Consider the following 14,131-nt stretch of genomic DNA (forward strand, 5'->3'; position numbering starts at 1 on the left):
GCCTTAAAATTCAGATCAGCTATTAGCTAAGAACCTTAACCAAAGAATCACTAGGGGCACTAGTATAAATCTGTAAGCTTAGCAAAAAAAATTTCTGTTAAGCTTGTATTTCAAATCTCAGTGAATATAAGTTTGCAAAATTTAATTATAGTTTTACCTGCCTTAAAAACAACCAATATCCAACACTGTTTATTTCCCACAGGTGTGAATCAAAACCTAACGGAAGATGTAAATAATGTAAAAATCCTGCTCATCAATTAAGTAAAGAAAGGAGAATCATACTTACAAAATACTAACTTGACATTCACAAGTAGGTTAGCATTTAGGACAAATGTAACAGGACCAAAGCTTTCATCTTCCAAAAGGGACATGATCTGTTCATGAGATGGGTGTTCTTCAACTACAGGCTCTAAACCATGAAAACAACATATTACATAGAATAAACATGACTTCCTGCTAATGTTAATATTCTAATATTCATTAGAATAAATGTGACTTCCTTTCTCTTACAAAAAATCCACTACATTGATCAAATTTTTAAAAGTACATTTCATAAATTCAATACTCCAAACAACTGTTATTCATTCAACTTTTCCATTTACATAAAGATATTAATGTGTAATACATATAAATCATGATAGTATATATGCAAGCATGTTGATTAAATAGCATTTGTACAATTTTAGCAACTGTAAAATTTTTAAACAAGCATTTTTTCAAGTGGATTCTAACATCTGAAGAGGTATGAACCTATACTTCCCAAATTATATAAAAAGACTGTAAACCATTATAACTTCAATGCAAGTAATATAATAAAAACAATAACAGGAAAGTGCACCTAGTTTGCCAGTTGCTCCTATTACAAATTCTGAAATTTACAATTCTGACTCTGAAAGTAATGTAGACTTGAGTTGTACATGCTGTTTGCTGTCACATGTCTTTCGTCAGTGGCATGCAGGGGGAAAAATAATGATGACCAAAATATGCATAGTATGCAAAGAACTGGTCCTACGGTATTTTTGTCACTATGCTAGGTTCCTGAGATAGCTCCTACTGACGAGAGAACCTATGCTTTCTTGCCCTACATCATCATGAAGAGAAATAATGATTTCAAGCTACAGGATGCAGCGCAATGCCTGGAGCAGCAGAATGTATCCTAGGAAACCACTCTCAGGTGGGAGCAAGCCACAGAATCTCCAGCCTGGAAAGGACCTTAAAGATTTTATTTTCTTTCAAAAAGTAAACAGGCTCAAAGAGATTAACTAACACGCTTCAAGCAGCCCATGTAATAAGTAGAATGAAGAGGAACTAAATTCCTAGTTTTGTCATCCAATCCAAGAGTATCTTCTCAGGCAGTATGCTCCTAAAAAAAATAATAATAATAATAACATGCTCCTTTAAAAAACATGACACAAGTTAAACCTCAGCAAATCTATCTGCAGCCACTGAAGCATGAGTTCATCACCAGCCAGGGAGCTGACCCACATGGCACAGCAGGCCTCTCCTGTCTTGAGCACCACTCCCCTCAAACAGTGTATTTCAGTACACTTGCCTGTTCTTCTTCCTACTGTCTCTGCTGAATCCTCCCACCCCCTTACCCTCTCTTGCCTACACCCCAGGTCTTGTATACATAAATAAATAAATCTTTTTTAAAATGACATGGAATGGGGCAGTAGAGCTAAAAAGATACTTCTCCAAAGAGGAAATGCAGATGGCCAACAGGCATATGAAAAAATGTTCAACATCACTTGTAATAAGAGAGATGCAAATTAAAACCACAATGAGATACTACCTCACCCCAGTGAGAATGGCACATCTTCAAACAACTAGCAACAACAATTGTTGGCGAGGATGTGGAGAAAAAGGAACTCTCCTGCACTGCTGGTGGGAATGCAAACTAGTACAACCACTATGGAAAACTGTCTGGAGATTCCTCAAACTGCTAAACATGGAGCTTCCCTACGACCCAGCAATCCCACTCCTAGATATCTATCCAAAAGACACAAAAACACTGATTGAAAAAGATACTTGTACCCCCATGTTTATTGCTGCTTTATTTACAATTGGAAAAACATGGAAGCAGCCCAAATGCCCAAAAGTAGATGACTGGATTAGAAAGATGTGGTACATATATACAATGGAATATTACTCAGCAACCAAAAAAGAGAAACACATGTCTTTTGCAGCAACTTGGATGGAGCTGGAAAAGATCATGCTTAGTGAGATAAGCCAGAAAGAGAAAGAAAAATACCGGATGGTTTCACTCATAGCAGGAGTATAATGGACCAGGCAAGAAAATAACAAAAATAATGAACAACCATATACCAGAGACATTCTGTGGGGGCGGAGTGGGGAATGGGATCAAAAACGGGGGGGGGGGAGGGAAATGCACGGGACTATGGGGGGATTTGGTGATGGGAAACCCGCGGGGATTACAATCGAGATGGAAAAAAAAAAAATGATGTAAAAATAAACTTTGTAATAAAAAAAAATGACATGGAATGAAACTCTAATATAATGGAAACACTTCTCAGGAATAAAAGTTCATTGAGTTTCACTAGTTTTAAAGATTTTCTAAATTAGGGACCTATGTCATATTCAAATAAATTCACATGTTCATTTGTTTTAGATTATGTTTTTAAATACTAAGATTTTGTATAACCTAAAGTTATAAGCCATGGCACATATTTCAACCAAACTGCCTGGTTTTTTTTTAAAAAATGCATGTCATACATTACAAACAAAAGTCATCAGAATACTGTTTTTAAAATTTAAGTAATTACAATCCTACCTGATCCCTTTTCTCCAGATGCAACCAGAAGAGGGGGCAAGCTGTCTTCATCATTAGGTAGAAGACTAATCTTATTACAAACATGCTGGTCAATACCACACAATAACCTATAATCTGAAGCACTAACACCAGGTAACTTGTTAACTAAAACACCAGAACTAGATGGTTCCTCAATTTCTGCAAATACATTATCACCTAGTGTTGTTAAAGACCCAGAAGTAAGTAACCCCTCAGTTCCTGGGTTGATAGGCAGCTTTTCCACAGATGTAACCTGAGAAACAGGACTATGAATTATCTCAGTTCTTGTAATTTCGCCCATCTCATTGTCTGGTTTTTCCACTGTAGTAGAATTGGTGTGATCCAGTGTGTTTACCTTCTGCAAAATATGGAATAAAAAAAAAAATCAGTTCATACTGTCTTTTCAATTCTGAAATGCTGATCTCTACAAGCAAACATACCTTTTTAATAAGAATAAATAAAGTCAAAATGGGCTCAGAAATTCTTCTGAAGCATAGTTTGTCAAGAAATAGTACCATTTTGCTTCTTTAAATTCAGGAACATAAGTTTTCTGCTTTACAATAAGCTAAATATTTGTTTTAAAGCTTTGTTTCTGCTTTTTTTAAGATTTATTTATGCATACAGAACTGGGGTATAAGTAGAGGTACAGGAATGGCAAAAGGACTGACCAGAGACAGAGTGGGGAGCATAACAGGGAGATCAACAAAGTACACTGCTGAGGGCAACAGTGGGCGGGTCAGGAGAGGTCTGCTGCGCCATGTGGATCACCTCCAGAGCCCAGGATTGAACTTGCACTGAGAGATCGCTGTGCTAGCTTGCAGTGCTGCATCCTAACCCCTTGCTCCACCAGGGAAGGCCATGACTTTACAGTTTTTTGTCAGAACAATATGTCTCGTATTAGTGCAATGGTTAATTTTTAAAGTGACTTCTAAAGTTTAATTTTAATACAGTAATTATCAGTAAGCCTAACCTAAAAATCTACAATTCACTGAGATTCTAAATAATTATTAAAAATGTACAAGGGGAGGCCCTCCCTGGTGGCGCAGTGGGTTAAAGCACTGCACAAAGAAGCTTAAGCCACTTCCGCATGAGTTTGATTCCCGCCTGCCCCGGAGGAGACCGCATGGCGTGGCAGACCTCTCCTGACCCGCCCGCTGCTCCCCTCAGCAGTGTACTTCGTCGATCTGCCTGTTCTGCACCCCACTCTGTCTCTGGTGAATCCTTTCACCCTCCGAATCTCTGGCCTGTACCCCAGTTCTGTATGAATAAATAAATAAATCTTTAAAAAAAAAAATGTACAAGGAGTTCTGAGACTAAGAAATTTGAGAATCATTTCCTTAAAGACATTACAAAAAATGCTCTCTAATAATCACACAAGGAATTATCTATAAAATAATTTTACTAAATTAACAAATCATTGTAAATATTCCTTACCAAGGGTACATCAGGTAAGAGAGGACTAGAGTCTTCTGAACATTTTTTAGTTCCAGATGATAATTTCGTTGTATCTGCAACTTCCCCATTGGGCAATATCCCATCTGCAAACCATACTCTCTTCTGTTCCTTGGAGCATAATCCTAGTATTGGTATAAAAATAAAAGTATTTTAATGTGGCAATACTGCCATGATTTAATACTAAATGAACCAGAAAACAACTCAAAAGCTTTTTGTTATTCACTGACAAGCCTGCCAATGGGTTGCAAGGTTTTTTGTGATACATCTACAGAATCCAAGTCTTTTTCTAACTCATGCAAAGGCAAGACTAGCTCTAAAAATCACTTGTCAAAAGGAATTGATAGGAATTATTTGTTAAGGAAATGGACAGGATGGAGTTTGGCAGATAAGGAAAAACATGCAAACAACAGAAAGTGTCATAAAAAGTCTAAATAAAGGAAACCAAAACCATACATACATTGGAAGTCATTACTTTTAACAGTGCTCTTATATAGTAAACTTCACTGCTCTCTAGTATGACCTCCCAAATTTAAAGGGAATAACTAAGTATTTGTTCTCCTTTATTACAAAGCATTCAGAGGAAGGTTATGGAAGTTGCTGTGACATATCTGAGAACATAATCAGGTAACAATGAAAAAACTGTAATATATAATTTTTGTAATTTGGTGCTTTTCTTGGGTTTGTACTACTTTTTTTTTTTTTTTTAAGATTTATTTATTTTCACATACAGAACTAGGGTACAGGCCAGAGGCTCAGGGGTGGCGAGAGGCTTCACCAGAGACAGAGTGGGGAGCAGAACAGGCAGTTTAACGAAGTATACTGCTGAGGGGAGCAGCGGGTGGGTCAGGAGAGGTCTGCCACGCCATGTGGTCACCGCTGGGGCAGGCGGGAATCGAACTCAAGAGGAAGTGGCTTTAGCTTCTTAGTGCTGTGCTTCAACCCGCTGCGCCACCAGGGAGGGCCCTGGTTTGTACTACTTTTATAAAAATAATAATTTAGGATGTTAAGAAGAGATTATGTAAGTGATTTTTAAAACAAATATATTCATCTTTAGAGCTTTAATATACAACCATATATGCTGAATCTCCTTCTTTAAGCTATGATAAATGGAAAATGGCTATTAAGTGACAAATTTACTGAAATTCAAAATATCTATAAGAACGTATCCAAATATGCGTTCAGTTGGCATTGATAGTCAGTTTCTAGGATGTTTCACATTACTATTCATGTTTCTCCTGCTAGCCAAAAATGTAACATCCCATCTTAGTATTAGTATGATTTGGTAGGTTTTTCAGGGCCTGGGGTGTTCAAAATATTATATATAAATTAATGGTATTCCCAGACCCCCCAAAATAACCTAGCAAATCATACCAAATAGTAGTGTTCTTTTTTCAGGTAGTAGGGAAATCTTTTAAAAATGTACTTGGCCTATACTCAAGATCCTAAACTACAAGATGTGAAAAAGAAAAGAGAGCCCTAAGATTTTTAAAAAGCACTCTTTATTGTGGCAAAATATACATTTAAAAGCAGATTTTTAAGGAGAGGGAGATTTCCAATTGTCTGCCTGTTGTCTCTCAAATCCTACATCCTTCATTCTACAAGGTGCCCTTTGATGTCAGGCTAACTATCTTGGACAGTACAACTTCCAAACCCCAACTTTGATAATGTTCAGCCTGGTGAACAGGCTGGAGTGAGAGGCTGGAAGGTGGGAAGAGGATGAATTCATTCTGGTTCTAGTTCCTGCCAGGATCTTTGCAGTCATGCAAAGCCCCATGCCCATGATTTTCAGCACTCCTAATACCAACCTGTGAACACTCCCTTCAGTCATCTGAACACAAACCTCAGGAAGCCCTTTTGATGGTTTTAGGATGTGCCACAGTGTTCTCCCAGAAGTCACAGCACCAGTCGTATTCTACCTAACTCCTGAATCCCAGGTCTGATAGCCAAGCACCTCCTGACACCCCTGCTCTTAGCCCTCATAATAATGATAATACCTACCCCCCCCACCCCCTAGGGTAGTGGCTGCTTCTGGCACTTACTAATCTGTGCACTTGAGTGTGCCAATGCCCTTTTTGTTCTTCACTATATTATATGCCTTCTGCTATCTAGCTTGGTTTTTCTTTCCTCACTAGAAACCTTGTCTATACTAGAAAATATCTATTTTAATAACTCATCTTTAATCTAAGATAAAGCAATTCCTTCTAATTACCTTCAACACATGGTTGTTTAAGTGCTGAGATTGGTAAAGTTGTAGGTGAAGATGTACTGGATGCCTGAGTCTCCGGAAGAGGCTGATTAGTGGCACATTCATCAGAATGACTCAGTTTAAGGTTAGAATCAGTTGGACTCATCATCCTTTCAAATGCCTGAGCTATAAAAGGGAAAAAATATTAAAATCTCACATTTTAAAATTTTAATCAATGGCTAAGCAAGAAAAAGAAGTGACACTTGTAAAGATAAAATCCTTACTGTAGCTGGCAGCACTCCAGTATAAGTTACCAACTAGTTATTTCAGTGCTCTGTTTGGCGTATATTTGATATCTACTAAAGAACATAACTGTTACATAACACGATTGCCTGTTTTGCCCTTGCACCCTTAGTCTATTTACAACACCATGCAGAGTGACTCTTTGAAGACAAAAATCCTATCACATCATTCCTCTGCTTGAAATCCTTTAATGGCTTCTTCCCAACTGGAATGAAAATTTAAGGTGATACAATGCCACATAACCTTACCCTGCTACCTCCTCTGCCTTCCCAATTAGCTGTGTGACCTCAGCTCTCATTACAAACCTACTCACTAAGTATGAGCCAGTCACCTAGGCTTCCTTGTTCTGCAAGTCTAACAAGGATACTCTTAACAAGGATTGCTCTTAACTCTTTTCTTTGCAGAGAATGCTCTTCCGATAGGTAGTCATAAAATTTTATTCTCTCACTTCAAGTCTCTACTCATGTCACATAAAGCCTTACTTTCCAACCACCATTAATACTATCTCTTGTCAATAATCTGTTACTATCTACTCCTCTTACATTCTTTTTAGCTTAGAATATTATTGCCACCTGACAGTCTCTTTGCTTGCTGTTACAATCTCCACACATTTATCAAATCATAAATTCTAAGAAAACAAGGATACTACTTTGTTCTCAACTAGAGTTCCAAACTGCAGAACCATGCCTAAACACTGCTGAATGATTTTTCATTCAAAGGGCATGGGACAGCACTGGCAGCTCTTCTTTTTACAATCCTCCTATAAATGCTGCCACTGCTAAAATAAACTTACATTATTTAGTGCCACTAAATAATAGTACTCTCATGAAATGGTTTCCACTACCCAAATGAAATCCAGATAGCTTATCCTGGGTTTCACAGTAATTTATGTTTTGCTCCAAATCTCCTAAACAGTAATCACACACATACTTCCTTCAAGCTAACACATTCTCAGCAAGTCTGCCTCATTATTGAAATTCTCTCATCAGTCTGTCTTTCTGGCAGTCCTTCAAGGAGTTTGTCTTACAACCCATAAGTTATCTTTCTCTTCTTTAAATGACATTGTTTAAATAATCTCCTATAACTTTATGCTTTCTTGTGGTGTATAAATTAATGATACAGCCAAAAACAAACTTACAGAATAAAACAGGTAAATAAACAAATTCATTCGAAATATACTTTGATAAAGCAAATGTTGATCTCAGCATGCTAAGTCTCAATGTCTGTTACCTTCACCCCTCTTGAATGCTTAGTTGGAATATTTTAATGCTTATCCAAGATTCTGACCTATCAACACAAATACTCTTTAAAATCCTCATAATTATTTCATTTACTTTTGAACTGGGGAGTGATACTTATGTGGAAGCTTGCTCTAGTATGCCTGAACTAGATCTAGCAGGTTGCCATGGTTTACAACACCAGCAGTCATTTTCCAGGATACTGAGAGAGCATAAGGAAAAACAAAACTACAAGCACTAAAATTGACCTTTTTATACAAAAGAAAGGTACAATATGCAAAGACATAAACTATCTCCCAGAGCAGAGATCAACAGCAGAGATTAAAGCAGCTTACCTCAGGCTAACAGACTCACATCAGAGCTTTTTGAAGAACTGCTGAAAAAATTTATCTTCACTCAAAAGAGAAAAACAAATTATTATCAAGTATTCTCCTGTCTAAGAGGAAGGAGTACTTGAGTTAGTTCACAGGCCTGGTCTTAAAAAGTCCCAAATAATAGTTGCTGGGAATTAAACTGTCAACAAAACTTTGAAAATGTCAAGAAGTAATCAAAAGAACAAACATGTATTTGAGGAAAAAAAGGTAACACACACACAACTCTTAAGAACTGAAGACTATCAAGATTATTGCTGATAATGAGAGCTAACTAGGGATCCAGAGAAACAATGGAAAACACATACAAAAAAAATCTTAAAATCAAGAAAGGAAAGAAATGATAAAAACATGCAAATAGTATGGCAGTCCTATGAAACTGACTATAAAATCATAAATACTACTATCTTTTATTCCCACTTTAGGCTGTTATTAATTAAAGGGTGGGAACTGTTATCTTGCCTTATGTTGGTAATATATAAGACTGACTGCTATTTATTGGTAGGTATTCTACAAATGTTTACACTAAGATGATGAGGATGACAATAATGATGACAGAAACAAATAGGCAGATAAAATGCAGCATTTAGGGACTTTGGTACCTGTTCAAAGTTAATGAACTGCCACTCCAGAAACTGAATGCTTCCTTTCCACACTGGTAGTATTAATTGTGAGAGTGGAACAAAAAGAAGAGAAACCAAGCCTTGGGATGTCCCACCTAAGCCAGATAAGTCAACACTAGGTCCTCGCCTTAAGAAAATAAAGAAGTTTATCTTTGTCACAATCCAGTTGTTTTTAAGACATATACAATTACTGGAAGAAAAAAATGCCAGGTTAATACTCACCTTTACTAATAGTCTCATAGCAGACTACACATACTCTTGCTTCCTTGTCAAGATACTGTAATTTACATTTCCTATTACAACAGACACCACAAAATACCTAAAAGGAACAAAATAACAAGTAAGGTTTTGTTTTAGGCATATTTATACTTACTGGAGGCAGGGAAAGGAGAATCCTAAAATCTAATTAACTAAAAACACTTTTCCTTATTATACAAATAATTTGTCTAATCACCATAATCCATAGGGAGCTATTAAAATAAAATTTTAAATGAGATCTACAGTTTAAAATCGTATCTCTGAAAAGAAGAATTTCTTTACATCAATTCTATCCATAGAAAGGAATAAAAATTGGGCCCTCCCTGGTGGCACAGCGGGCTAAAGTGCAGCACTAAGAAGCTAAAGCCACTTCAGCATGAGTTCAATCCCCGCCCTGGAGGTGACCCACATAGCGCGGCAGACCTCTCCTGACCCACCAGCTGCTCCCCTCAGCAGTGTACTTCCCTGTCTGCCTGTTCTGCTCCCCACTCTGTCTCTGGGGAATCCTCTCACCGCCCCTGCACCTCTGACCTGTACCCCAGTTCTGTATGCATAAATCTTTTTTAAAAAAGGGATAAAGATTTTCTTTAATGAATACATTCATAATTTAAAAAGTATTCTATGGCTATTTAAAACTTTAAAAAGCAGGCATCTCTTTCTACCTATTGCTTCTAAGCAAGCATCATCTTCTTCCTTTCTTCTAATAAACCTAACATTTTTGGATCTTAAAAAAATTTTTTTAAAGTAGAATTTTTCAGAGAGGAAGGCTGATCTGAAACCAACCAATAACTGAAAAGTGTTGAATAAAAAATGCAGTGCTATTTCTAAAAGCAACTCTTGGAGTTCATAAACTAAGATAGAATGCAAATAAGGTCAGCTTCGGTGTTCTGAACCTTATGTAAGTGAGTTATTTTTCCCTCATCTAACTATTAGCTGTAGAATGTTGTGCTATTAAGTATTTAAAGATAAAGGGGCATCCAGTTGAATTTGGAACAGCTGATGTTAGTGAGATAAAAACAAGTATTAGATTTCACAAATATTTGTAGTTAGCATTCCTCATTTCCAGTGTGTGATACCCACGACAACCCTCCATCAACCTGTAGAATGACAATGCTTTATACACATCCATATAGGTGAAAAACAATGATTTTGAAATAGTTGAATCCTTTAATCATCTATGCATCAGGGGTTTTTCTGGCTACATTTAACTTTATTTAAAACATTTCAAAATAAGACTTAAGAGAATATAACTTACTTTCCCACAGGCTCGGCAATGGTGTCGCCGTTTTGTAAAAGTAAATTTGACTTGGCAGTTCATACAGTTTGGAGCTTCTGAATCAGGAACCCAAGGAGGTTGTTTCTGGCCCAAAACCAGGCCTTCTTTACAAGTACTTGTAGGAAGGGATTCTTCATTTGAGGTTACAAAATTAGATCCACCTTCAAAATTACTTTCTATATCAATGTAATTAGAGTTGAAGCTAATCTGATGATCAGTTGTAGAATTTGTTGTATAACTGGTTGAAGCAATGGTACTTCCTATGCTGGGCTCACTTTCAGCCATATTTGGAACATCTGGTTTACTTGGTTCTTTTGAACTCCTTGTTCTTGATGGAATACTAAACAATTGCTTAGGTCTGGCCCCTCCAACATGAATAGACTGGCTGCTAATATCAGAGACTGATAATTCATTTGTAATTTCAGACTTAGAGCTAGATAACTGTTCAACTGGAACTGAGCTTGTTTCCTCTAAAGAAAGGCCACTATTTTCTGTTGTTTTCTGTTTATCAACGGTCTCATAAATCATATTAACACCAGGATTTTCCCCAGTAGCTCCTGCTTTGGCATTGAAATACATATTATTGATGGTCCCATCATCTAAGCCTTTCATATCTATCTGATTCATCTGAGTTTCTGAGTCATTCGCATCTTGTTCAAAAGATTTCATGTTACCAGTCTGAAGATACTGTTCCGTCAAAAAAGCATCAAGTTCAGCATCACTAATTAATGCACCACTCTTCATTCCTTCATCAATATTAAAGTAATCTAAGTCTTGCCCATCAATACTGTTTGAAAAAGTGAGATCTTCACAATGATCAGGAGATTCTGCGGCATTTACACCAATAAGTTCTATTTGAGACTCTGCAGCTATAGAACAATTAGTATGATCAGGGTAATCCAAAGATTCCACTCTGCCTACTGTCTGGTCAGGATCTAACTTCCTATCCCCTGTCTTCTCACTTAGTGGCTCGTGGATCTTTTCACATTTTTCCTGTCTCAAAAAATCAGCCTCTTTCAATTGTTCCCCACCCAGAATAACACTCTTCAGTATTTCTCCATCCTCAGTTACTGTATTTTGTATATTATCTTTACAGTCATTTTGAGGTAAACAATCACCATGAACTTTACTTTCAATTAATGATCCATATAAAGACTCAGGCACTGGAAGACAGGACAATGATGAACATATATTTTCGCTTAAAACATGTAAAGTAGAAGAGGAATCTTGGGTTACATCTTTATTATCTTTAAGATTGATATTTCTTGAGTCTTCTTTTGAAGACTGTTTTATAAATATAGCAGTCCTATCTTCCTGAAAGGAAAAGTCAGGTAATTTGGAATATTCATCTCCTGAATTTGAATCATTTAAGCATAAACCTTCATTCTGTGAAAGATTGCAAGGCAAACTATTTGTGCTGTCTTCTTTTAAGAATTCTGTGGCAGGTGTGACTGCCACATCTACTTCCTCTTTTACCAAAAAGCCATCAGCTTTTATTTTACAAGGCTGGTTCCTGCGCTGTAGGCTGTCTTTGGCGTCAAATATTTTGGAACTTTGTTGAATCAAAGCAGATGGCATGTTGAAATCAACAACTGGTTCTAACTGATTAGAAAACTTATCTTTTAAATTTTCTTTTCCATCATCATTATATAAATCTGAAAGTGTTATATCAACTTTTATATCCAATTCTTTAGTTCCACTAATTTCTCTACTTTGCAACTCACAGTTGGTATCATTTTGTTCCTCTCTGACAGTATTATCACCATGGCCTAATGAAGAATCACAAAGAGTTTCTGACACTGAAGATAAATCCAATCCAACCAAAGATTCTGCACTAGACTTAAAATCATCTGGCAATAATCTTTTAATATCTTCTTCACTATTAGTTACATGAACTAAGTTACCCATGTCACTTATCAGATCACAGACAGGTTTACTACATCTTCCCATATATGAAGGCTGGATTTCATCTGAAGTGCCACCATCCACAGAAGAAAGAAGATCAAGTCCTGTTACATTTTTTTCATTTTGTATAGAAGTTAGTCCCTCGAGAGTTTTTTCATTCAGGGAAATCTTATTTGTTTCATAGCATGTATCAGCTGAGGCACAACAATTAACACACTGATGATCCTTTGGTAGCAATGAAGTTAGCTGTGAGGAAGCCAATTCTGAAGAGACTGAACAATGATTAGAATCATACGCATATTGTGCTTCTTGAAGATAATCTTGTTCATCTAATTAAAAGAGATACATGTTAAGGAGACCCAAATCAAAATTATTACAAAGATGCTAAGACTTCTAAACTAACTTTTAAGAACAGAGATGAGTTCATTTCTTACAAAATGGTAATAATCTGCAAAATTATCTTTATTTGGATTTAAAGTAGATGAGATTTTTGCTTCTAAATACAGATGTTAGATAGTAATAGAAATTCCATTCAAAATAATTCAGTTTGCACTAAAAAAACCTGATGAAGGAAGAGCTGAAAAACAATCTCACTATTATATTTTGGATTCCAGTTTCCTAGTCATTATTCTAAGATGAGAAAAATACCCATTCTTATGGTAATAAAATGCCCATTTACCTAAAGCTTTCAAGTTCTTTTTAATCAGCCCCGATTTTTATTTTAAAGGTTTTTCTTTTAGCTAAAATTCTAGCTTCCTCTAGTTTTCTGACTACTGGTTCCATTCAGGGTAAGAATAAACTAATATACTACAATGAAATAGAAAAAGCTTTATGTAAGATAAGATATCATGTGAACAAAAGTGAAGCCAAATTTTACTGAGTACATTATACCAGAAATAAGTGAACTAGACATTAAACTTTCATTATTTCAATAACAAAAATCATTTATTAAAAATAAATAAAATTCCATTAGTGATAAAAATAAAAAAATCAACAAACCTGGATTTTGTTCAAAATCATCAAGAAGTTTGTCCAAATCACTGACCGCTGCCTTAAAGTAACTGTCCATCTTACTTGTAGGTTTATTCAGGATTTAATTCCTGTATGCCTAGAAAATAGAAAGAATGATAATTCATTCAACTGTCTAATATATAAATATTACGCCATTCACTGCATGCCAAGAAACTTGGAAATTAGATACAAATAAAACTTAAGAATATTGTTTAGCGGGATCTATAACGTAGGTGGGGAAAATGACTATATATAAAGATGACATAAAAATCAACTCTGACAATAACTACATCAATAAGCTATTGTAAATTTAAAATCATTTCTCTAACTCCTGAGTAAAGAAGACATCATAAAGCTAAAAATGGTACCATCAACTAAAATACCACATACAAAAATTAGTAGGATTCAGCAAAATGTTAGTTCAGCAGATACACAGAGCCTTAAGATACCTAAAATAGAAAAAAGACTGAAAACTCATGCTAAGAATAGAAATTACAGGAAAACTGATTTTAGTGTACACATGAAAAATATTCTAAAGTTTTCCTAGAATGGCCACCACATAAGTGAAGAAGAACAAGACTGAGGCCTCATCCTCTAATTTGAAAACTTACACCAAGGTTACAGTAATAAGGGCAAAGTAGTAGTGGCACAACAAGAAACAAGTAGATGATGGAACAGAAGAGAGAGCCCAGAACAG

The 14,131-nt window shown here is 36.0% G+C and overlaps 1 protein-coding gene across 1 annotated transcript in view; it reads right to left on the reverse strand.

Annotated features, from left to right (window-relative positions):
- Positions 1–14,131, reverse strand: part of ZFYVE16 (zinc finger, FYVE domain containing 16) — a 43,733-nt gene that overhangs the window by 18,661 nt on the left and 10,941 nt on the right. Inside the window, exons 2-8 of the mRNA XM_012721893.1 lie at positions 13,423–13,531; positions 10,498–12,752; positions 9,207–9,303; positions 6,474–6,635; positions 4,244–4,386; positions 2,792–3,167; positions 287–409 (exon numbers count right to left, since the gene is read on the reverse strand). Coding sequence (XP_012577347.1) covers positions 287–409; positions 2,792–3,167; positions 4,244–4,386; positions 6,474–6,635; positions 9,207–9,303; positions 10,498–12,752; positions 13,423–13,492 — 3,226 coding nt within the window. The 5' untranslated portion in view covers positions 13,493–13,531. The remainder of the gene's footprint in view (positions 1–286; positions 410–2,791; positions 3,168–4,243; positions 4,387–6,473; positions 6,636–9,206; positions 9,304–10,497; positions 12,753–13,422; positions 13,532–14,131) is intronic.

This window comes from Condylura cristata, unplaced genomic scaffold, assembly GCF_000260355.1.
Source record: "Condylura cristata isolate star-nosed mole 26May11 unplaced genomic scaffold, ConCri1.0 scaffold00007, whole genome shotgun sequence".
Taxonomy (NCBI): Eukaryota; Metazoa; Chordata; class Mammalia; order Eulipotyphla; family Talpidae; genus Condylura; species Condylura cristata.